This window comes from Polyodon spathula, chromosome 10, assembly GCF_017654505.1.
Source record: "Polyodon spathula isolate WHYD16114869_AA chromosome 10, ASM1765450v1, whole genome shotgun sequence".
Classification (NCBI taxonomy): domain Eukaryota; kingdom Metazoa; phylum Chordata; class Actinopteri; order Acipenseriformes; family Polyodontidae; genus Polyodon; species Polyodon spathula.
This window is the reverse complement of record NC_054543.1, coordinates 13,042,096-13,067,886: the sequence shown is the minus strand read 5'-3', so window position 1 is coordinate 13,067,886 and position 25,791 is coordinate 13,042,096. Positions and strand designations below refer to the sequence as shown.

Here is a 25,791-nt window from a genome sequence, read left to right as displayed (position 1 = left end):
GCACGTCACCGTCAAGGATGAATGATCGAGTGATTAAAAAGAAACCAAAAACATTTTGTCAATGTCCATCATTTGTATACTTTTTTTTTTTTTTTTTAAATAAATGTTGTAATAGTGATAAGTTTCTTTTGATGCTCTATGTGTATGTATGTGTGTATATAGGTGTATATAATATAAAATCAATCTCTCTCTCAATGTGTTTTTTGTATACATGGAAGTGAGAATGCACTGTTGCCTGCATTTAGAATTTAAAAACGACATTGTCTTATAGTACCTTTCCAAATGCCTGCAACATCTACATAAAACATTGGATCTGAAAATGACTGTGAACTATACTCTGTTATTACCTAACATTTACAAAAAGATTACAGCAGATTAGGTAATGGAGGTTTCTCAGTAGCTCCCGAATGACAGTATGACATGTGTTTCAAACCAATGTGGTGAATAGTCAAATTACAAAAAAAGTGTTAACTAATTAAGACTATATAATCCACTTCCCCAAAATGCGAGAAGTTGGTGTGCTGGGTGTCTCTTATTGTTATTGGAGATGTCATCTCTTTAAGCTTACCGGATGCCCAAATTTTGAAAAGTGATTTCTGTTATAATAAGATGCCCTTCACATGATGTTCTGACTCATGAATCACAAAAATGAAGATTGTACTCATGAACTACTATTAAACACATAAGTGTTATTTTTTTAATAACTGTTCCGTGTGTTCTATGCATGGGATGACATCACAAGACTAGAATTTTGACAAATTCTTAATGGTTGATTTTTCTTATGCGATTTTGCTGTTATTGAAAAATAAAATTACTTGGTGAGTTTGTTGTTGACAATCCAGGTAAAGTGGACATCTCCACGCCTAATTAATGAGTCAGCAAAGTCCATTGCATCCATTAAAAGAGCCAAATTAAAAAAAAAAAAAATTTCACCATATATTGCCAAATGTTATTTTAAGGCATCATTCTAATTTTTTTTTCTTCATTTTACCACCCATAAATTGATTTATAATTCATTTGGTTATGTATAGCTGTGTTAGACAACAGTTTAAAATAATTTTAATATAATTGTGAATGTGACACATTTACTGTAGATTCCAGGAACTAGATTGAGATGCCTGACTACATAACCACTTTAGAGAAAAAAAAAGGGTATTCAAGTTTCACAGAAAAATTAAATATCTAAATAATAATCAGGAATTCGGAAATTGTTTTTAAATTGTGTCCAACAATGGCCTTTCGCTGAGCTTTTTAAAAACCAATGTTTACATGCAAGCATTCATATAGTATCAAAGCCTGTACCCAGAAAACTGCAGTCAAGTAAAATGTCATCCTTTTACAACTATTTACAAGAGAACCATATCTAATGCTCTATTGTTAGTTATATGTTACACCACAAAATGCTGCTGTACATTCCAGCTCCACTACTGCCAGCGGTTCTCTCAGGGACTCATTCCAGAAGTCCATTGGTACTGACAAGCAGCAGATGGTCGATGTAAGAGGATTGTGCCCAATCAAACATTCTGTTGTAATCCTGGGAGGTAAGTCTTTGTATCGCTTCCTCCAGTGCTTAAATGGCACTCTATGCCTGACGGAAGGGTGGTCAGACAGTTTCTAAAATATTGTGCACGTTTTCGATTTGCCTCCTTCTCCTTCCCCTCCTCCTCCTCCTCCTCCTCCTCCACCTTCTGCTGCAAAAACACCAAAGACAAACTGTTATTTAAACATTGAACTCTTTAAATAAAGTATTTTTTATAAATAAAATAAACTTCATGAAATTGTTCTAAGCTATCAGCAGCTTCTTTACCATCAGTCTACAACAGTTTCATGAATAGACAGCAGTTCATTTGAAGCGTACTGAAATGATCTTTTAACTGTGGTTACTTGTTGCAGTAAACATAATTTCACTGCGGTTCAAGTGAAAGTTGTTTTTCACGTGCAAATACAACAATTGCTCTACACGACGGGTCACAAATTCAGCATCACACTGAAAAGCTGCATGTAGCATGGTTTGTTTATAACACAGGAATGAGTTCAAGTGACAGAAAGGAATGCTTGGGGCTATTGGGTTAATTCCTGGAAAAACAAATAACCCATGTGAAAGTTTACTACTGTATTTTTGCACTGTATTTTCCCATAGTTATTCTATGAATTTACCATAGTTTACCCTGGTTTGCCATGTTTAACATGCTTTACTATACCTCGCAATTCTTTATAATGCTTACTTGTGCTTCACCATGCTTTCGCTATGATATTATTACCCTTTGATGTGCTTGTACTATGCTTTACCATGCCTCTCTGTGCTTTAGAATGCTTGCCTATGCTTTACCATACCTCTCTGTGCTTTACAATGCTTGTCTATGCTTTACCATACCCATTGGCGGCTGGTGGCAAAAACTTTTGGTTGTTCACACCTCATATGCTGGTGAGGGTGTGGGGTCTGGGGGCATGTGGTTCAGGGGGCCAACCTGAGTGGTAGAAGCACTGTCCAATGGATCAGTTTCTTGTTGGAAGCGATAGACAAAGTTTGCTCTGCGATGTCTTAGACAAAGATAATTTTAATATTTAAACAGCTTAAACGTTTTCTGCCTTTCCGCAAAGTAATAAACCATGCTCATATTGATAGCCTTTGTTGTCTTGGCACATGCGCGCTGATCGCCTGATCACCATGTTCGCTAACAGGCTGAGCTCTATCCAGACGTTTTTAAGCCAATCATAGCCAGTCCTGACTGACTGCTGGTTGCTACTGCGCATGTGTAATGCGGATTTGGGTGCTCGCATTTCTGAGCGAGCACAGCCTGGCTTCAGCCCATTAAACAGATGGGATGAATGGCATTGTTGATGTGCTGGTGTCACGTGAGAGGGGGGGAAATGAAATGCACATCACCCAGAAGAAGGGAAGCGCAATTCATTAATAAGAGACTGCAAGCGAACACTGTTAACCGGCTGCTCCTGACCATACCTCTCTGTGCATTTTTTGCTCTTTTAAAGATTCATTTTAGTGCATTTTTTTGCTGGTTATTATGACTGTATTGTTATACTGTATACATTGTACATAAAAAACAGAAAACATAATAAAGAGTACATGTCCTTTCATTAAGGTGGATTCTTCGAGGCCAGAAATGGATTGTTGTGGAAACGGTATATATGTTATTAGTGGGGCTTGTCTGAAAATAGACAGTACGTGAGCAAAATTAAACTACAATCAAAATAAGGTGGTAGAATTACCTTTTTTGGCTTCCTCTTCTTCTTTCTTCTTCTTTTCCTCCTCAATAACCTTCATCTTTGCCTCGTACACATCTGCCAATGCTTTCCATTCAACCCTGTTGTTTTGAAGACCTGACAACATTGGTGTGATTTCTTTGTGGAACCTTGAGAATTCCTGTCAGATTGGATCATAGCAAAGAGAGTGCTGGTTATGACATGTTTCATCAAAGAGAATCTGCAGCCCTGAGTGAAGTAAATATACAAGCGCTCCCAAAAGCAGATTAACTAGGAACATTCCCTCCCTAAATCTTTCAAACAACTATGCATGTTAACATCATTTTTTGTTCCCAAAATTAATTCAGTTAATATATTTCTAATAAGATACAGACAATATAGAATATACCAGCACCAAAATAAACTGCTGGCTGATTATCAAAATCCAATCTACAGAGTGTGGGCAGAGGTTACCTTGGTTTGCCATGCTTGGACAGGCCCGGGCACAGTATATTATGGGATAGAAGGCCTTCAAGAGGTTTCACAAAAACTTAATTTTCAAAGGCTTCATGCAGAATATGCAGTTAAAGTCTCCATTACAAATACACTTCTGTCTGCAATATATAATCTTCCTAATTTGAAATGAACATTAATCTAGAAGATCCTACCAGGGACTAAGCTGATAGTTTATGGAAATGAAACAAGAGGTGAAGATGAGCCTGTGCTGCCAATAATCAAGTACATGTTTTTGTTTTGATAAACTCTCAAATGCATGTGCATTGTAGCGGAGGAGTATCTGGTCCGCAGTGGAATAAGAAAAGGCAACACAGGATGCAGCTCAAAGCAGTTCATACCCTCGGTCCCGCACAAGCAGATGAGTGGCGAAACAGAACACAAATCACAGTGCAGCCAACACAGACCCCTCTCTCATACAGCTGCACTGTGCACGCGACACCCTAGGCAGCATGCCAGGACTGCCTAGACACGAAACGTACTTCCACTCACAGACTCACGCAGGGTGACACACACAAACGGCGTTCAGTGTAGCACCCCAAAAGTCCCGTTCTGCATACTGCGAGACCCAACACTACAGTATGATAAAAGGAAGGTCCCACACCTACCTTGTACACAAATGTACACACAAAATCGATAAAGCCAACTTGTAACTTCGGTAGCTCAGCAGACTTGTTTCTGTCCATCATTGGCTAGGCAAAGAAACAACAGTTATTATAAAGATAATGTCATAAAAATATATGTAACATAAATATATTATATGGAATATATGGAATATATGGAATTACGTGCATTATGCACTGTATTATACAAGCACGATAGATAAATATACAATATATTCTTACAATGGGCTGTTGATCTAGAACTGTCCTTTCCAGATCTCCCTGTTCCCAGAACTCATTTGCTACCATAAGAGCCACCTGGAAAAACAATACACTGACTTTAATGTAGTCAAACGTCGATGTTGTTTGCAAAGTATACTTCATACAGAAGTTTTGTGGTACCAGATGCCAGAAAAGAAAAACACACTCAACAAAGTTACCAGAAATAAACAGCTCAGACATTTAGTCATTTTTTTCTTAGTTGTTTTAGAATGTGCTAATGAGAATATGGCCCTGTGTGTCTTGTGACAGTACATATGTTACTCTTCATTTTTTTTGAAAATGGAGAAACAGGGACTTGTTCGTGGGAGAATCTACACAGACCACACTGTGTACAAAGCTGATCTGGAAAATATTTTCTAGTATCTGGCCTTAGCATTCCTCTTGTAGTCTGGAGTTGTAGGGTTTGTAGTTTCTCTCTCTCTGGAAACATTCATGAAGTGCTGTATTAAATGGAATATTACTGCTGTGCCTACCTTACTTTGTACTTCCCATGGTTTGGTAATGGCAGATAGGTCACATCCAGTCATCATCATTGCCCTTTGATGAAACAGAAACAAAGGCTCAGTTAGAAAAAAAAAAAAAAAAAAAATGATACAGCACAGTATATTTACACTACATCCCGTTCTTCGAACAAGACCTTAAACTACAGCTGAGGAGTCTGATTAGTTTGAAAATGCGGTGTGAAATTTACAGGTGTGGAACACTGTGGCTAACTGAAATACTCCCCTGAATGGAGTTACACTGAAGAGTGCGATCTCAAAACAGCCATTGTTAAATCATTAAAACAGGACTCTGTGTATGGTGATTATCAGTGCATACAACCTGTGATTTTCACTCTATTGCCTGCCATAAAATATTACGATATTTTACCAAGCAAATGTGTGCTGGTCCTGATTTTAGAGGTGATTTGATCAAAGGTGACTGACTCGTGGTTATATTTGACTTTTCATTTAACAGGCGATTTCATAGTACATAATACAGTAGGCCCATATCTATCTATCTTTCTATCTCTCTATCTCTCTATCTAGCTATCTATCTATCTATCTATCTATCTATATATATATATATATATATATATATATATATATATATATATAAAAGATGAATATTTACATGATGACTTCCTTCCTGGTGGGGTCCAATGTAATGTACTTTATTTGCTCCTCCTCGGTTGCCATTTGTTCTGTGGCATCAACAATCTTCTGAAACATACTTCTCTTTCTGTGGAACATTTAAATACATCAATACATCTACTGTAACACTTCCAGCAATACTGCGTGTTAAATATATAATAAATACGTGGAATACATTCCAAATACATGGTATCCCAGGAATGTCGATTGGTTGTTGTGTACATAACGTATTATATATTGGTAAATTACAATCATAGCTTCACATAAAATAGTTATATATGCGGACCTGCGATATTGCTGTACAATTTGAACAGAATCACTTACTTGAAGTACAACGCCAAGTCAGTTGCAATGATGGCAATTTCAAATAAGTGAATGACAGTTTCAAACTGCCGCTTCTGAAGATTCTGGAAGATATTGAGGCTCTACAGAAGAGATTATGAAAGGCAGTTTATATGAGATACCGTCCACTATTATTAAACAAAGTCGTAATGATTTATTTTCAGTGCAGTACAATTAATTAACCTCGTCCGCCATAAGGGTCTTGCTGTATTCCAGGTGATGCCTTTCCATAATGGAGGAGCCGTGCAATCTTGCTAATGGGGATGCTGACCTGTGGGTAGAAAGTGGTCATTAGAATTAATTACAGCAGGTATAACTGATTTTAGAAATTAACTTTTTTTTCTTTCTGCGTGTTTTCTTAACATGAAGCGCCATGTAAACTTATCAAAGACATTTAGACATTTATATCAACAATTTATAACTCCCTCTCGCCTACTGGTGAACTGTGATTGCTCACAGCAATCCATAATGAATATGTCAGCAGGTAAATACGACAGCTGCAAAGTGTAGCCTATACAGTGGCTCTCAAAATTATTCACCCCCCCCCCCCCCTTGGAATTCCCACATTTTATTGTATTACAACATGAAATCAAAATGGATTTAATTAGGAGTTTTTGCCACTGATCAACACAAAAAAATCCATAATGTTAAAGTGAAAAATAAAATCTACAGATTGTTCTAAATTAATTACAAACATAAACCAGAAAATAACTGATTGCATAAGTATTCATCCTCTTTGCTATGACACACCTAAATAAGCTCTGATACAACCAATTTTCTTTAGAAGTCAAATGATTTCAGGTTAAATACACCTGTCTCTGGGAGGTCCCACAGTTGGTTAGTACATTTCCTAACAAAAACTACATCATGAAGACGAAGGAACATTCAAAGCAAATCCGCAATAAGGTTCTTCAACAGCACCAATCAGGGGTAGGATATAAGAACATTTCCAAGGCATTGAATATCCCCCGGAGCACAGTAAAGTCCATTATTAAGAAACAGAGAGAATATGGTACAACTGTGAATCAGTCTAGAACAGGCCGTCCTCAACAGCTGAGAACAGCTCAACAGCGAGAAGGGCACTAGTCAGGGAGGCCACCAAGAGGCCTATGGCAACTCTAAAGGAGTTACAGTCTTCCATGGCTGAGCTGGGAGAATCTGTGCATACTGCAACAATAGCCCGGGTGCTTCACAAAACTAGCCTTTATGGGAGTGGCAAAAAGAAAGCCATTGTTGAAAAAAAACTCACATCAAATCTCAGCTAGTGTTTGCCAGAAGGCATGTGGGAGACTCTGAGACCAAGTGGAAGAAGATTCTATGGTCTGATGAGACCAAAATAGAGCTTTTTGGCCTCAACGACAAGCGCTATGTTTTCCGCAAGCCTAAAACCGCAAATCATCCTGAGAACACCATCCCTACCATGAAGCATGGTGGTGGCAGCATCATGCTATGGGGATGCTTCTCTGCGTCAGGGCCTGGAAAGCTTGTGAAGATGGAGGGCAAAATGGATGCAGCAAAGTAAAGAGAAATTTGGGAGGAAAACCTGCTGAAGTCTGCCAGAGACCTGGGACTTGGGAGAAGATTCATCTTCCAGCAGGACAATGACCCCAAACATACAGCCAAAGCCATACTGGAGTGGCTTAAAAACAAAAAGGTCAATGTCCTGGAGTGGCCCAGTCAAAGCCCGGACCTCAATCCAATTGAGAATATGTGAAAAGAGTTGAAAATTGCTGTTCACCAAAGGTCCCCATCCAACTTGACGGAGCTTGAACAATTTTGCATAGAAGAATGGGCAAAAAGCTGACAGAGACTTATCCAAATAGACTCATGGTTGTAATTGCTGCCAAAGGTGCCGCTACCAAATATTGAAGGGGGTGAATACTTATGCAATCAATTATTTTCTGTTTTGTATTTGTAATTAATTTAGAACAATTTGTAGATTTTATTTTTCACTTTGACATTATGGACTTTTTTTGTGTTGATCCGTGGCAAAAACTCCTAATTAAATCCATTTTGATTTCATGTTGTAACACCTTCAAAGACCTAAAGGGAGGTAAAACATGCCAAGTACACCGTTTGCATGCATAGTGGAGTTTTATATTATGGCATACTAGCGCTACGCTTAAAGAGTAAGTAGCGGGGGTTCTAAAAATCACAGCGTTCCACGTCCCCACGTGATGCTACAACTGCTTAAATAATGGACCTCTTATTTTTCTTTTCACTGTTCACACCCTTACAACTTTTTACACTTATAATTTTCAAAGCTCTTTTCAAAATGTTCACTCTACTGCACTGATAGTGTAAGGATTATTGCCCACATTGTCAAACAGGTAACACAGCAATAACAATTTTCCTGCAGTGATTTAGAGAACAGAACTCAAACCCCAGTGCACTAGAGTGGTCATTTTGAAAACAGCTTAGAAACAGAGTTTGAAGTTACAAGTGTAAGAATCTGTTAGGGTGTTAACAGTGAAAATAAAAATTAGAGGCACATTATTTAAACAGTTGTAGCAACATATGGAGATGTGTAACGCTATATTTTTTGGACTTTCACTACTTACTCTTTAAGATGACTGGGTTTTATATTATTATTATTTACAATATCACAGTGAGGGGATTTTTTAAATTTTTTACATTTTTTAAAGCGAAATAGTTGACTTGTTACTAAATACTTACTTCATCTGGTATAAATTGTTGGTTCCCCTGTGATCAATATCGTGACAAAAAGCAGCTGCTACCATAGCAAATGCCTCAAGATCTGTGTAGTACTTCTTTAGTTTGCCAGTCTGGAAACAAATACATTTCTAAGTTAATAATTGCCTTGGTTGGACCCTGCCAAAACATGGATAGAACTGCTCAAATACTAAGCCAAGTGCAAGCTTTTGATCCTTTCCACAAACAAACACTTGGCCATATTTTTGTTTGCCGAGGTTCAATAACAAATTAAACTGAATGTTTCATTAATGCTAAAGTACAAAGTAGGCAAACAGAGAGTTCATACTGCGTAACTCCCTACAGCAATCACTTTAAATATCTTCAAGCAGATTAGCATTGCTTTTGCTTTTGCTGTTGAATTCAAAACCAACTGGGATATGCTCAGAAGACAAGCCACAGCCACACTTTTTTGCATCATCCATCCCGATGTGCATGTAAAAATTATTGTAAAGTACAAAAGACTCCTTAATTTTCTCTTTTGGTTTGCCATGTAATATAGATTTGGAGGTTGAATAGTAAATACCAAGCAGCTATAATACTGCCAGCTATAGCTTAAAATCTAAGTTTGACCTCGGTAGAATGTCAGCTCTGGTTGCAACACTAGCCACACAGCACACTCAGGTTAATTGACATCATCTGTGGTTGTAAAATAAACAGCAAGCCCTGCATATTTTACATGTATGTATAACAAGGTGGAAAGTAGTGAAAAACACTCAACCACAATCATGCATTACAGTACAGAGATGTATAGTAGTGTGGATTTGTGGGGTTAATAAATTTCACAGTACAAATCCCAGGGCTACTTCCCTACGCTTTCACCTGGACCTTGTGTTGCAGGCCGCAGAAGTCAAACACAACACATACAATCTTCACTACAACTGAAATGGCGTGCGGACCGAGCACACTGCGCGAAGTATCGTGCGAAAGGAGGAAATGGGAAAATATGTTAGAAACGGCGTACCTATCGAATAACAGCTCACACCAGTTTAGTATAACTGGGGAATCAGCGTTATTTGTCATTCGTTAAAATTGAAAGTTCTGAGCCCAAGTCATTCGCACAGACAACTGGCTCTCACACAAAGTGACGAAACCAGAAAGGGTCAGAATGTGTCAGGGTCCACGTTCTTTTGTCTTTTGTTCTTTTTTTCCATATCCAATATTATCTTTCTGTATGTTATTTTTGTATTCAATATTATTGTGTTGGTCTGCCTACGAAGACAAAAAAATGACCTGAGCCAAGAATGACTGAATCACTTGGAAGTTCTGCATGTTCAAAAGAACCTTATAAATGAAAAAGACAAAATCTCCTTAATGACTTAATTTTGTGCACTGAACAGTGATGAAATGTTTTTGCTCTTTATTTTGGGGTAAGTCGTTTATGCACTAATCAGTAATTACTTCTATCTTTGTATAAACATGAATGTATAATTAAATTCACTAGTACATATGCTTAATAATGCAGCAATTTTGTCATTTTCATTTGAAATGGTAGTGTTTATAAAATGTTTTTTGAAATAGCCTTTATAGTTTGGCAAGTGAATTAATTTATAACAAAAGTTACAAAACATGAGAAAGTCTTACTTCAGCTGTGTATATGCAGTCAATCATTATAATGTCATTTAGCAAATTGTCATTAATTATTGATTTTATTCTTATGTTTTATTCACGGAAATTGAGATAAATTATTGTGTACTTTATTGTTGTATTCTGAGTTCTTTCTTTGAAGCTACTTTAAAAACCACTCAATCAGACTGTGCCAGTGACTTGAATCTCAAGCTTCGTGTTCATTGGCCATTGGTTCCATCTGCATTTCTGTGGGGTTCTGGCCAGTAAAGCCAATAAAATCGTGTGAAAGCACAATGTGGGCGGAGTTCAATTGCACACACAAACTCCAGATTTAGCTGGCCACTTAAATATTTAGCTAATTGTTAAATCATGTTAAGTGATTTAAGATTTAGTTAAATATATAGCTAAATGTTCAATCTGGTCAAGAGATTTAAGATTTAGTTAAATATTTAGATACATATTTATGTTTAATCTTGTAACTAGATTTATAAATTATATCTGAATGTGCACATTTAAAACAAATATTTATTTATTTTCACAACATTTATAAATCGGGTGAAAAAATACAAGATTTAAGTTAAATCTGGAAAAAAAAGATACATTAACGCTTTTTTTTTTTTTTTTTTTTTTTTTTACACATGGCAGCCCATACACTTCGCTGTATATTTTTACACTTTCAATGGTGCTTTGTCGTTTATACTCTATATATACCATTTTATGGTACAAACAATGTGTCATAGACGAGCAATATACTGTAAATCCATAAATATGTGCAAGTCTTTTATTATGCATTTTTCGAGTATGAAAAAAAAGGGCAACATTTTTGGTATGAATATCAAATTCCACAAACAATACATACTTTGTATATTGCAACAGGTCGCCAATATTTCAGGAGTAAAATAGGTTTTATGGGTATGAGTCGCCAAATATTTTGGTCGTAAGTATTTATGGCACAGAAATTAGATATTGTAAGTACACAGCGAAGATAATTTTAATAAGGTAGGCGTTTTATCAAATAGATATTGGGTTTACGAAAAGTGATACATTTTGATGTTTAAAAGAAATGCTTTCAAAGAGATTATTTTCAATTTGTTTACGTTTCCAGCGGCTATGCTTCAAGATTTGACTAATCACGAACCGATACGCATACGCACCATACGCAGTGCCTCTGCAGCAGCCGCCTGTTCCACTGTAAGCATACCCCGCGGCTCCCTACAATACATTTTGCACGTAATATTATTTTGCATTTAATGGATTAGATCTGCATGCTTCAAGTATTATTTGTTATTTTGTTCCACATCCAGTAAGCCATTCACATAATGAACAATACAGAAGGGATTCAGCCTGAAAAATGGTACCAAAGATTGCAAATTCAAAAGCTTACCATGAGCAGTGCGAACATCGTCTGCCCCACGTTGAAGCCATGCCGCCAGTTGTGATAGGTTATATCACGATAGCCTTTCCGAACAGTGTACATCCACCGTGTTAGCACCTTGTTTAAAGAAAGACAAATACAGGACTGTCACTGTATGCATCACCACTAAAGGGTGCTTAAAATAATATTATATTTATTATAATATAAGGAAAATGGCAGTATACTATAACCCTTAGGGGCACATTAAATCTAATCGATGCATACCCATTCTATTGGGATATTGTGCTGTGACCATGAACACTCCATATAAAACTTTACCACAGTGAATTTACTTGGTGATTTTGTAGTTTTCCTATTTGTATTCAATGCAATAATGATTGTTTTATGGGTTACCATGATTTCAGTATTCTTTCATTGTGCTTTCGTAGACTATGGGATAAGTTTTATTTAACACTGACAAAGGCATTAGTCCAGACTTTTGTCTGCTCTTATTTCTTCCAGTTTTACCTCAGAACACGTGTTTAAAGTTGTGGTTGAAGGGTTTATTTATCTTACATCACACACAAATATGCACTTACTTCTGGAGGTACTTTGAACTTTTCAACCACATTGATTTCATAGAAACACCGAATTCCACATTTAATCAGATCAAGCTCAGTAACAGGCAAGTCACTGAAGTGGAATTCATAAAGTTCAACATCTTTGGGATCAGGTAAGTTTGATTTCTGTAAAAGATTAAACACATACAAAAGTTGTATGTATGTATGTGTGTGTGTGTGTGTGTGTGTATATATATATATATATATATATATATATATATATATATATATATATATATATATTTGAATATTTTTTGATTGATTGAGTAGGTTTATAGTTTGTTTAAAAAAAAAACAACAAAAAAAAAAACTAGGGTTTCTTACCAAATGATCTTCAATGACAATACAATGGTTTTGTATTCAGATTATACTTTTGGTGCAAAGGGTTTGTTGCCTTATTCTGTCTTTAGTTAGGTCTGGTTTAGTTCTTCTTGCTGAATCAAATACTGTATAAGGTTTCCCTTAAAAATATAATAGGCCTTACCAAGAATTTGATAAGATCCTTAGGATCACAGTCCTGAGGTTCAGCATTGAACTTCTCCAGTGTATTCTAACAAAAGGGAAAAGAACATTTACAAAATATATTATCTCTGTTGTCTCCACATAATTGCATATGAATCACATAAACAATATTTTATCTTACCATGACAGACAGAAGCTCAGATTTGGTGCACTTGGTTTGGTACATGAGCATTTCCTGTGCAATATCTTTCCTGTTTTCCATCTTATTCAGTCTATCGTATGTGTCTGTGTTAAGCACAGACCATCCCAGAAATTGTGTGAGCGCCTAAAAAAATGATACAATTCTTACTTAGGCCTAATTACTTTCCCTACCCATCACAGATACATATATACATACATATATATATCTATATCTATCTATCGATCTATCTATCTATCTATCTATCTATCTATCTATCTATCTATATATATATATATATATATATATATATATATATATATATATATATATATATATATATATATATATATATAATCGTATAATATACATATACACACACAATGCATGTTGAGAGATCTAGTGTTAAAGATATTTTTTGGATTCAACACTTCTGAGTGAGTCTTTTTTGCATTCATTCAAATCCAACAACAGAATGACTTGACTAACCACACTGTTTCAAATTACGCTGCGTTCCTAAGTAGGTCTCACAGTTGTAAATCAAGCTGTTTAATTTAGGCATCAACACATTTTCTTTCATAGATAATCCTTGTTACAAAAACACAACACTTCATGACCATTCATAGTGCTGTGTTTAATGCATTCAGAGTGGCAGTAAACAATTCAATACTCCATGAGCAACCATGGTGTATCCACAAGGGTGAAGACATTCCATAACAAGGGAGCTTAATGAAGTACCTTATTAACACATGAATAGATGAAGTGCTATCATTTGGCCTCACTGCTGTTTTCACCTACATTTAGGATGAATCCTTACTGTCTATTCTAAATTAGTATCTCATTTAAAATGTGTGCTTACTTCAGTGATCTGTTCATCATGTTCATCGAATGGTCTGCCGTCCTTCCTATTGTAGAACGTGGCGATCCCCACAATTTCTTCCTTCTTGTTGACAATCGGTAGTGACAGGACATTTTTCATCACCCAGCCTGTCTCGTCAATGGGGTCTTTCTGCAAAATACATGTGACAGACTTGAATATTAAACATTATAATATCATTGTGTGACACCAATAGCAATTATGATGACAGCGGGTAATGTAAAGTGCAATGAACTCTGAATTAATAATAGGATGCGTGTACGGTCCAGGAGCACTTACCTGGAAGGTGAAGTATTCGTCTGCTGCTACATTCATCATGTTACAAATCTGCATCATGACAAGAGAGAAAATTAAATTACAGCAAAGAATATAGATTGCAAATGAGATATTAGGAGTTGATTTAAAATTAAATACAGAATAAACTAGTTTACATGATCGATAATAATATGTGTTACTTACTAAATCACATACACAGATCTACCTGTCTTCATTTTACATTATTGTACATAGGTGAGCAGCACACGTGTTGAATTTTAGTAAAGGTTTAAACACTGTGTTGAAAACATTAAGGTTCTTGATCCAGTTCAGAATCCAGTTATTGGACAGCATGGTGAAAAGCAGATATTAAAAACTGAGAAGGTATCTGCTAAGTTGCTATTCTACATTTTTGCTAATAAATATATTTTTGTTAATTGGAAATTATGTCACTGAGTGTTAATAAAGTATGAAATCACAATGACTTGTACCAGTACATCCAGACAGCTAAAAGATTGAGTAAATATCTTAAACCACAGGACGTCAGTACTGGTAGACACTGTATACTGGTAATAATCCTTGTTAAGAATCGTCAACACCTTTAGTAGCATGTCTTTTAATGCCTATTTATATCTGGAGGCCAACCGTATGTCAATATGTCACACCTTTATAAATAATACAATGGATTATAGATAAACACTTACAACAATAAAGTGTTGTTATATTAATGGTAGAGCTTACAAAAATATATATCAGTAGCACTAAAACAAATACTGTGATAAACAAAATACTGCGTTTATGGTATTTTTTAAAGGGTCAGAACGCATTAGCTGTAGAACATGTATTGACTTACAAATCCATTTTCAGCTACATAAGTTGGCAGCCCGCTGACAAGTGACCAGTGATCTGGAGGCGGTGATCTTTAAATACAAAACAGCAGCAAAGGCATATTTAGAAAAGTCCTGTCTGTTACTTGTGATTATTATTAAGGAAACATGTTTTATCAAGATACTCACGGTATGACTTTAATTTCTTCTGTTCCATGCAAAATATAATCAACGATCTTATAAAAGATGACTTCCTGTAAAAAGTAAAATATATATCCTGGTTGTGTACATACATGTATAAGCACATATATTGTTTAGTTCTAATACTTATTGGCAAGTAATAAAACACCTACTCTTCCATCCGGTGTCTTTGGACCCTTGTAAGGTTCTTGTTCTCCAAGTTTTATTGGCCATTCATCATAGAATTCCTGTAAAATAGAATCACAACAGTCACAGAAAAGAATATCTTACTGCTTTTGGTATCATTGGAGTATTAAATCCCTTTCATCTCAACACTGCAACCCACTTAATAATCAGACAACCCCTGGTCCCTGATTATCCTAGTCTGGGAAAACTTGTTGCGATACGTTTACTATCCATATTCCTTCTTGCGTTTTCCTTCTCAATCCATGAGAGATAGAATGTCAGTGCAGAGCTCCCTGTTTTCCCAGCCAAGATTGGCAGCTCAGCACAGCCAGGATTTGAAGCAGGGAGCTCCTGATTGTATGACTCTCCCTCAAACGTTTTCATAAGCTATTTTAGCATATCTGTGTAATAATAAGGGTATAAAACTGGTAGAATATATATATATATATATATATATATATATATATATATATATATATATATATATATATATATTAACAATAATAATATTGTTTGTTTTTGTTGTAACATTAAAATTACCTCTAGGTATTATTTAAAACTTTTGGCTCATGTAACTAAATAAAGGAAAAATAAATAAACACAAACACAGAAATGATAGATTAAGAAAAATGGTCATCACATTATTTATATATATAAACACATAGTTATTTCCTCAGTTTAAATTTGCACTGTGCTTTGCTTTTTCACAGTCTGCAGTGATGTATTGGTACTTCAACGTATCTTACATGTTTTGCATGATGTGATGGATTGTTTTTTACCCAGGCCTGAATGATGTATAAAGACATTTATTTATTCTATTTGTACTGCAAGGGTCTCGAACGGGCTTAAAATATTTCAAGTGAATCATACATCTTTGTAAATGTTAGACTTTTTCGTGCAGTTTAAATAAATAAATAAATAAATAACTACACTATTTCTTAATTCAAACTAAACTAAAATACAGTAACATTAGATCCGACTAAGCAAAACGTACCTTTATTAGAACCGGCACAATGGATGGTTATTTGGTTATTAATGGTTATTTTTAACTATGACTGGCATAACAGATGCTAAGCACAAATAACATGGTTTATCTATGAAAATGTATTTAAACATGTGTGTATATATATATATATATATATATATATATATATATATATATATATATATATATATATATATAGTCTTATACCTTTTCTTTTGTCATATCCAGTAGACCAACTGAGTATCTTTCGCAGTTGAGATAGAGCCGAACAGTATATAAAGCTTTGTGAAACTGACGTTCAATATCTGTAAGTTCCTCGAACACTTTGCTAGCAGACCACAACAGCACCTATTAAAAAGTGAAAGGAAGAAAATATATATTTTTTTAAATTTAGCATTTCAGTTTCATTGTTTGTATATACTATAATATGTCCAATATTTCACAAACAGTAACATTATAACAAGTATTCAGAAGAAACATATTTTAAAGTGTCCCTGAAGCAATAACCCTCACATTTTGTAATGCAATTCAGCACAAATTCTTGAACAAGGAATAGCTATAAAATACTAACACACTAGAGCTTAATTCCTTCACCTTGACATTTTTTAAAACTGAACTACAAGTTAACACTTCACTTAACATTTATAGAAATGTACCTGGCTCCTTCGGGATTCCACATTGAATAGGTACGTGATGTGATAGTGAGTCAAAATGAAAGAAGCAAAGTTAAGGTATTTGACAAAAAGCTGAAATACAGACAAAAAGAAACACTTGTCAGTTTGAGCTGTGATTCAGTGATAATGTGATGACTTCATACTTTTATTTAAAGACTGGAGTTACCTCCTCATCTGCTTTCGAGAACTCAGGTTCACCGATTTTGTTAATCGCCATTATGACAGCCAGCACTTCCTTCCCATATGTAATCGGAGTTGCCAACATACTGGTGGTTGTGTATCCAGTCTGTTTATCCACAAAGTCACTAAAGTGTGTATTCTACGATAAAATAAAGTAGCATTTACTAGCATTTTCCATTTCAAGTTTGATATCAATTTAATATGAAGGAAAATTACTTAACACACTCAACCCAATTTTTGGCCGTTTTCTACAGTTTTTATTTTGTTGTGCATAACCACTTGCTTCTGTGTGGTACACACATGTGTTATACATCAAATGACAGGCCAAAAAAAAAATGGACTTTCATATGACATAAGGAACACAGGGTCAGGCTGGCACAGATGAAAATAAATGCAAAACAATGTTTTTGCTTTTCAAAACAAATTATGCTTGATCAGTGTTATATTTTTTGTATTCATGTGTTCATCAAAAACCATTAAACTTCAATATGTAATGATCCTGGAAAAAATGAAAAAAAAAGGATAAAAAACATCTGATTTATTAACATATTTACCAAATAATAACAAACAATAACAAAAATTATAAAAGAGAAATAGAAACATTTTTTTTAAAAACAATTACACAACTATCACACAAGCTGCAGACATGTTCATTACTATGTGTGTCATTCTGCAGAACAGCTACTATCTACTTGTAGCTCAGTAAAGGCTTGCTTGCTTTTAAATGAGACCGAAACCTGCTGAAGCGACCGAGTAAAGGCACAAAATTAAACTTATGGAGCTGACTCTTTTCTCGTGCCTGAACCACTGCCACATAATACGTCTTTGAGAAGCCACAAGCCTGCATTTTCAAATTAGATCTCAACCAGGAGGCTTGCTATTGTGGTGCCTGAGAAAATCACACTTTACCGTCGAGGCCAAAATGAATATGGTGGAAAGAGTAATTAGCGTTACGTGCCTCCACTGTTTAAATAACGTAACTGTAATTTTTCTTTTCATTGTTAACATCCTGACAACTTTTTACACTTAGAACTTTAAAGCTGTATATATTTACATTTATCTACATGTTTATTTTAATCACTCTTCCTGCAGTGATTATTGGACAGATCTCAAACCCCAGTGCACTAGAACAGACATTTTGAATAGACATTTGAAACAGACTTATAAGTGTAAAAAGTTGTCAGGATGTTAACAATGAAAATACGCTATATCTTACTCTTTAATTTGTTAGTTTATTGTAATGTATTAATAAGTAAATGTTAATGATACAGTCAACAATTATAGTATTCATAACCACAACACTGTGTCTATCCCAGCTAACCCTATTCATAACCACAACACTGTGTCTATCCCAGGTAACACTATTCATAACCACAACACTGTGTCTATCCCAGGTAACACTATTCCTTCATGATTTATTAATGCTCAAGGGGTTTAATATAAAGTGATTTATAGTGTTTCTTGTGATGACACGTAGCCTAAAGACTAAAGATTCTTAAGACTCATTTACAGTTCACACTGGAATATCAAGCTTACCTTTTTCACATCTGGTACATTGAAAGTCTTCTTAGTGTGAGCAACCCACCCCACTATACCAACATCGAGAGGAAAAACTATCTCAGCTTCAGGAGCAACAAGATTTTCCTCCAACTTGGAAGTTGGCGTGACATTGAAGAGTGTTGTTGTTAACTCTGGAGTTCCGTTCCTGGACCTGCATGAGAACATGCTACACTTGTCTGCTCTCACTAGTTGAGCCAGTCTCTGCAACATTTGGTGGATGGGCTTTTCCAAGCTTGTAGAAGTCTGAATTTCTTTAACCATTTCAAATATAAAATTAGATTCCTCCAGTTGGGTAATCTCCTTGAAGGAGGCTGCATCTTTTACATCTAACTTGGAATCTGTATAAGCTGCCAAAAGTGCTTCTGCCCGGATCTTTTTATCAAAATACTCCTTGGCAAACTGGGGATTGTTCTCCAAGTACTTCTCAACAGATTCTGTATTGAGTTCGCCCATTTTTGTCGATTCTTCTTCCCTTTACACAGGCATCACATGGGAAAAGATAGTGAGGTATGTTGTGCAGTCTGTGACTGTGAATATTCACATGTTTCCTGCAGTTCCGATTAACATTGTTGCCCTGGTGTGCCGACCACAAATCTCCTATTGTCTCTTCAGAGCTGACAGAAGGCAATGGCTTAGTGGCTAAGGGGATCCAAGAGGCTGCTAATAATGTGACGTCAAGCCATTAAATCACTGAGCATTCTTAGCCTATAAATCCCAACTACGAGCATTTTAGTTAGGACAATCCAATCAAAGGCCACAAGTGATATATTCTGCCATATGATTTGCACAGCAAATGTGTTTAAAAGTGTGATTAGTTTGTCAGCAGTCAGTAGTGAAATCACGCTCTTAGATCATTGCACAATAATGAACGTTATTCCTATTTGAACATCTATCAGGCAGCCCATAATATAATTCAAGGATTGGTAAAGAATGCAAAGTTATATGATTTTACTTTGATAATATTCATATACAGTATTTTATATTTATGCATAAGAATAAGTTTACATATACAGCAGGTGCACTTGATCATAAGACTAACTGAAAAGTTAACTTGCAATATGTTTCAAAGAAACTCTTAACTTGGTCTGTCTGCTGTAAAATGCGGACCCTCTAGAATTCCTTGTTGTGTGTCTCATTTGTTTTTACTGTATGAAGTTATAAAATGATATGACGAAGTACTGCTGTTGCTATTTCTCTTGTGTTCTAGTTCTAAACACATAGTACTACTAATGTGGTTACATTTCCGTTAGTAATTTTAGTGTTTTGTCATGAAAAGTTATATAGTTCATACTGGCTGCAGTACATTTTATTGCTAAGGATACTGCATATCATTTCAAACAAAATGCATTTACAAAACATTATATAAAGTCAAACAGACTTTAGAGAGTGTTAAGAATGCACTTCTTGACAGCCAGCTCGCTTGTGTGAAGGCAATAGATCTGTAGTGCATGCTGTGTGCTGCCTTGTAAAAATGAATAGATTACAATACAGTACCTTCGTATGAGTTACGGTAGCTACAGTATTGTTACTGATATCATATTTATAGAAAATGTGTGGCATAAACAGGATGAAAAACTATGTTGTATTAATGTCATGGGCAATGTCCAGCTAAAGGATAACAATTATTGACATGCCCCCCCATGACAAAATACTGTATCATTTTTTTCATACATAATTTATAATTTTGCTACAGATACCCACATTGATGCACTCTGCAATGTTTTCTCACATTCATTGAACTATTAATGATTGCTGTGTTGTGATTTGTCTGGCCAATGAAAAGTGGTATCTGAGAACTTGTAGGGACTATACAGCAAAAGTTTTCCATCACCTAGAATTATATGATTGAGACATAATAACAACAAAAAAGCTATCTTAACATAATTTAGATCTTGTATTTAACATCATGTAATCAAACAAGTTGCAAAGTGATGTCGCAAAGGTTTACTGGAAGCCATAATATAGGGTGATGCAAATACTTTGGCTATAAATAAACCTGTATTAAAGCTATTGAACAGTGTGTTCTTCAGAGAGACAAGCAGCCCATGGCTATTTTCAGCAAATGGATTAGTGCAAGTAAGGGCTCATTAAGTACAAATATAGTTTAACTTAAATCTTTGTAAAAGTAATCTAAGGAAAAGACATTTCACAGGGGACATTTTCAGATTTCTAAAACTCGGGATGAAAACAGCCTCAGATAGCTTTGTTTTACAGCCACTGCAATTGATGTAACTTAATATATTCATTGTTAAGTCATTTTTAGAGAACGTATTTTATGTAATAATATAAGAGTTGCTTTGTCACATACTAGTGTAAAATATCTTAGATACGGAATACGGAATGAAGCATAGGCTTTATGGAAAACTAGCAGCCCCCATTGTAATTTACAGTAGTTTTACTGTTCTTTGACTAATTACCATAACACTATTACTATTTGTTTTGTCATGTTGTACAAATAAATAAATATTGTTTAAAACAAACTGAATAGTCACTCAAGTAGGACCTACTTTACAATGCATATTTCTGTGTCCTTATGAATTACCTTGCAGTCCAGAAAAATTAAATAACCAGTTGTTTCACAGACAAGTCTGTTGCAGTCCTTTTTACAGCTTCAGACTGTGCTGAGTGTATTAAAGTCCTAATAGTTAGGAAGCCTCCAGCAATGTGCACAGAGAGGTTCAATTGCTTGTACAAACAAAATGGAGACTAAAGCACAATCCTGCCTTGTTCCTCACAGGAATTTGACCAGTGAAGTATAGATAGGGCCAGTCTTTACCATTTGGGTTAGACACTAAATTTTCCATAAAGTCCAGCACAATGATATGTTGGACTTATTCTTTAAAGGTTTCCTATTAGCTTTTTCAGCATTTAGATACTAGGACTGAGTTTTCATATACAATGCCTATTTTACTTTAGAAAATATTTAACAAAGTATAGCATATGTCCATATTGCACAACTTAACTGAAATGATTGATGTGCACTGACATAATAAATGAGAACTGCAGGTTCTAAGTTATGTAAAGAAACTGATGCCTGCCAAACTTTTAGTTAATTATCTTGATCCCAAATGTCCAAAAACACTACACTAATGTTTTTGCAACAGTACTTGTTTTGCTCCTGCAGACAGAGCTCAACACAACTTGTAACATCCCTGTTGAACCTGAACACTTCTGAGCGAGCTCTGTTACTGGAAATGAAACATGCCAAGAGAACGTGTTATGAAAGCAAGCCCTGAAGCACTTAGAATTGGCAGAGGGTAAACATCTGGGTTGCGTTAACTTTTTAACATGTTTTAGCTAATAGATTCCAGATGCTGATCTGAAACTTTTTTTTTTCATTTTTAGCTAATTTATCTCAGGCTGTTTTTCCATGACAAAACTAGACTTTCAGCCTCAAATACACATTTTGATTTTGATAAATGGAGGTCAAGGTGAAAGAGCAAATGAAAGCGGCTTGTTTGAACAGGGCCTCAACCTCATGATTTATGTGGCGAATTGAATTGAAACAAACAACCTGGGGGTATGACGAAAAATCCCAAACAGAGACCTCTCTATATAAGCCTCTTAACTAACTGGAGTCTGCAGTTTGGCATAACACCTTGTGACTATTTTACAGGTAATCTCTCAACTAGAAGCACACTCAGAGAACACTCATTTTAAATATGTATTGCTTGAGCAGTGCATGCAATGAAAAGATGAAATTAAATTTCATGGATGGAATATTTTGCTTCAAGAAGAGATTATAGTTCATAGATGTGTCTATTGTTTTTTTTTTATTATTATTATTTTTTTTTTTTCCAGATCTTGGCGTTCTGTACTGGTGAAAGATGTTTCGCCTATTAGTAGCTCTGTGCTTTGTTGCCAGCTGTTGGGCACAAGATAATTGCTTAGTAAGCAACATCAACGTGATGCAAAACTTTGATAGACACAGAGTAAGTTTTTATCATCTAATTGTGCTTTTCTCTTTTTCTCTCATCTTTCAAAGCATTAAATATCTTTTCTATTTTTCTTCCATTGTCTTGCTGTATCCTTTTATTTGCTCAGTATTTTTTGTCTAGTTAGATAATGATTTTTGAGTTTCTCTAGTATGCAGGAACATGGTACGCTGTCGCCAAAAAAGACCCAGTGGGACTTTTTCTTCTAGATAACATCAAAGCTAACTATGTTATCAATGAGGATGGTGTAATGACCGCCACAGCCGAGGGAAGGGTCATCATTTTAAAGTAAGCACAGCTTATATATTTTTTGAAAAACATGATCTGTGACAATTCTTGTGATTTCTTGCAGTTGTTATCAGTGTATGTAACTGTTAAGGTTTCCTGATCTTTAGTAACTGGGAGCTGTGCGCAGAAATGTTTGGCACTTTCGAGGATACAGTTGACCCCGCTAAATTCAAGATGAAGTATTGGGGTGCTGCAGCTGTTCTTCAACAAGGACATATGTTCACGTTATATATATATATATATATATATATATATATATTATATATATATATATATATATATATATTTTTTTTTTTTTTTTTTTTTTTCTTTTATGTGTAATCTCCACAATTTAGAGTTTGTTACATACTTTTTTTTGTTTGTTTTTTTAATCTGGAAGAAAGTTCATATTTCTCAAGCATTTACTGCATGTGATTTGTTTTGGACAACTGCAAGATTTTAAAATTTTATTTAATTTGATCAAGCATGTTTATTTTACTTATACTTTAGTATTGGGATAATACACAACTAAACACTACCCTGTTTTGAAATACTGCTTCAATGCTACTGTATGTACAGAAAAAAAGTCCAGCCTCCTGGTAACTTGTGTTCACTCTTGGGTTACTTATTTGTGGACTTCTACAACAGCAGATTTTATTTAGAAAAACTACACTTGCATAACAGCTGGGGGGTTCTGGTATCAGCAAGTAGAAAATGCTCTTTGTTTTGACTAGTTCTTCTGCTTCCCCTTTGTATTCAGTTGACAACCACTGGGTAATAGACACAGACTACGACAACTATGCCATCCACTACTCCTGCCGCGAGCAGAGCTGGGACGGCACCTGCTTGGACAGCTACTCCTTCATCTTCTCCCGCGACCCCAAAGGCCTGAGCCCAGAGTCACAGAGGATTGTCAGGAAGAAGCAGGAGGAGCTCTGCTTGGTTGGGAAATACAGACGCGTGTCTCAGGACGGTAAGAATAAACTTAACAATCTCTGCTTTGGAAGCGACCCTGCTCCTCTCAAAATGCACTTTTCTCCTTTGAAGACAGAAACGTACGTATAGCACTGGTTGTATTAGATAGAGGGGATCTATTCAATTGATTTTAAGAGTGATAGATACTGAATACTACCATCTAAGAAGACAAAATACTACCATCGTTTAAATCATTAAAAGAAAAAGACTTTGAGAATAGCCAACATCTCTAACAGTGTGTTTGAGTCTGTTAAGTGTATTTTTGTCTGTAAAATGAATTATGATAAATCACGGTTAAGATCCTTTGAATAGACCCCAGGTTGTCTTAGCAAGGAAGCACTGTAGCAAGTACCACAAACAGTTAAACCACCTGGCAATGTTCAGGGCTACATTGATGTAGTTTCTACTGCTGTTAACAGTCTATTTTATTGTTATTTACAAGGGTCTGATTTGATTGCCTACATTTTGTTTTATTCCAGGATTCTGCAATAAGTACAGAGGACAGTATTAAAGAAGATAACAGGGATCATGTTGCAGTATCTTTCCAGACAATAATAAACTGCTGATTGTATTCTATGAATCTAGCTTCACCATGCTGACTTTATTTTCACAAAAGGTGTTGACTTAATTTCAGATATAATTTCATGCACACAGCAAGTTTAGTTTTTGTTTTGCTTTTTTTTAATTAAAAACAATACTGGATGTACATATCCTCCTTATTACCAGCTATTTCTTGTTTCTTTGTTGCATAAACAAAATTGAATTACTGGAACACAAGTTTAAACAAATAATGCTGTTTAATGTAAAATAAAATATAAATAACCTTGAATGTATACAAAAAAAGAAACATTTCTTTGTTAAGGTGCAATGGGTTTCATGGTAGAAAATGCAAAGGGATATCTTGAGGAAGTGAACAAAAGGCATTCTTTAAAGGTTAACTAATAAACAAAGAAAGATTAAGGATGCAAGCTAATAACTGGTATGCACAAGAGGCTATTTTCTAACCTATAAAATACATTCTGTCTGTCTGTCAGTTCATCATAGCGCTATTCTTGAATTACCCACCCTAAGGTAACATTAGGATTAGTGCTAAGCAGAGTCTATGAAACCACTGGTTTATATCCTGAATAAACCAGAATGTGTAATTGATGTTACTTTCACTGCAGTAAAAAGATGCAGTCAAAAATCAAACTGTTGATATAACATTCACTGCAACTGGATTATCCATGTGATAAAGGGCCTTTATTGAAATGCAGATAAACACACTGTTGCTACAACATATATAATGTTCTTAACTGATTTACAGTACACAAACTACCATTTTCCAGAACCTATGTAATCTTTCTTATGTTCTTATATACAGAACCAAAAAAGAAAGATAATAATAATATTTATATAGTGCCTTTCATAGTGGACCACCATCACAAAGCGCTTTACAAGATACGAGACTAGGGTGTGTGAACTATGCATTAGCTAAAGAGACACTTACAACAAGATCTCTCCTGAAAGACGGAGCACAAGGAGGTTGAGTGACTTAATACAATGAGTAAATAGCTGAGCTGAGATTTGAACCAGGGAACCTCCTGGTTACAAGCCCATTTCTTTAACTACTGGACCACACAACCTCCTATGATACAGAAAATAAATAATACAGAAAATCATTAAAACTGTTTAAGAGAAATATTGGCACGACATTCCCAATGAAGGGGACCACAAACAGGATAGGAAGCATCAGAATCTCAAAAGAGGTGGCCAAGATCTTATCGGAATCCTTGACTTCACTGAAAAAGGCAAAGTATGATTGCTTGTCTCTATGAAAAGGCTGATAGGACTGGTTAAAGTTCATCTTTGCCCAGCTAGTCCTGCAAAGCTCAACTCAAAGTTTCAGAATGCAGTGCAGCAGTTATATCTATAGAATGACC

At 35.3% G+C, this 25,791-nt stretch overlaps 2 protein-coding genes across 3 annotated transcripts; one reads left to right on the top strand and one right to left on the bottom strand.

Annotated features, from left to right (window-relative positions):
* Window positions 1-139: 139 nt before the first annotated feature.
* On the bottom strand, window positions 140-19,617 carry LOC121322008 (cone cGMP-specific 3',5'-cyclic phosphodiesterase subunit alpha'-like). The gene is made up of 22 exons (XM_041261434.1): window positions 18,669-19,617; window positions 17,119-17,271; window positions 16,935-17,024; window positions 16,486-16,626; window positions 15,281-15,355; window positions 15,117-15,181; window positions 14,954-15,020; window positions 14,125-14,172; window positions 13,828-13,977; window positions 12,972-13,115; window positions 12,813-12,878; window positions 12,308-12,454; window positions 11,739-11,846; window positions 8,750-8,859; window positions 6,257-6,344; window positions 6,056-6,156; window positions 5,712-5,819; window positions 5,072-5,135; window positions 4,560-4,634; window positions 4,323-4,406; window positions 3,229-3,382; window positions 140-1,691 (listed from the first exon to the last, which is right to left on the bottom strand). Exons 1-22 carry the CDS (start codon window positions 19,143-19,145, stop codon window positions 1,615-1,617), a joined length of 2,592 nt encoding a protein of 863 aa, XP_041117368.1. The 5' UTR covers window positions 19,146-19,617; the 3' UTR covers window positions 140-1,614.
* LOC121322007 (retinol-binding protein 4-B-like) lies at window positions 12,370-24,575 on the top strand. Of its 2 annotated transcripts, none has more exons than XM_041261433.1 (6): window positions 12,370-12,441; window positions 22,494-22,624; window positions 22,779-22,915; window positions 23,023-23,129; window positions 23,655-23,867; window positions 24,349-24,575. In XM_041261433.1, exons 2-6 carry the CDS (start codon window positions 22,520-22,522, stop codon window positions 24,378-24,380), a joined length of 594 nt encoding a protein of 197 aa, XP_041117367.1. In that variant the 5' UTR covers window positions 12,370-12,441; window positions 22,494-22,519; the 3' UTR covers window positions 24,381-24,575. The 2 variants fall into 2 exon arrangements, with proteins under 2 accessions (XP_041117367.1, XP_041117366.1); XM_041261432.1 differs by lacking the exon at window positions 12,370-12,441 and adding an exon at window positions 22,203-22,308.
* Window positions 24,576-25,791: the final 1,216 nt, after the last annotated feature.

What these genes read in the sequence shown, in the direction of transcription:
- LOC121322008 (XM_041261434.1), bottom strand. Translation starts at nt 19,145, where the DNA reads ATGGGCGAACTCAATACAGAATCTGTTGAGAAGTACTTGGAGAACAAT. An exon ending in AGGATCTTATCAAATTCTTG is followed by an intron (nt 12,455 to 12,812) that starts GTAAGGCCTATT and finishes AATCTTTTACAG; the next exon opens with AAATCAAACTTACCTGATCC. An exon ending in CGATGTTCGCACTGCTCATG is followed by an intron (nt 8,860 to 11,738) that starts GTAAGCTTTTGA and finishes ATTTGTTTCCAG; the next exon opens with ACTGGCAAACTAAAGAAGTA.
- LOC121322007 (XM_041261433.1), top strand. Translation starts at nt 22,520, where the DNA reads ATGTTTCGCCTATTAGTAGCTCTGTGCTTTGTTGCCAGCTGTTGGGCA. An exon ending in AAAACTTTGATAGACACAGA is followed by an intron (nt 22,625 to 22,778) that starts GTAAGTTTTTAT and finishes GAGTTTCTCTAG; the next exon opens with TATGCAGGAACATGGTACGC. An exon ending in CAGACGCGTGTCTCAGGACG is followed by an intron (nt 23,868 to 24,348) that starts GTAAGAATAAAC and finishes GTTTTATTCCAG; the next exon opens with GATTCTGCAATAAGTACAGA.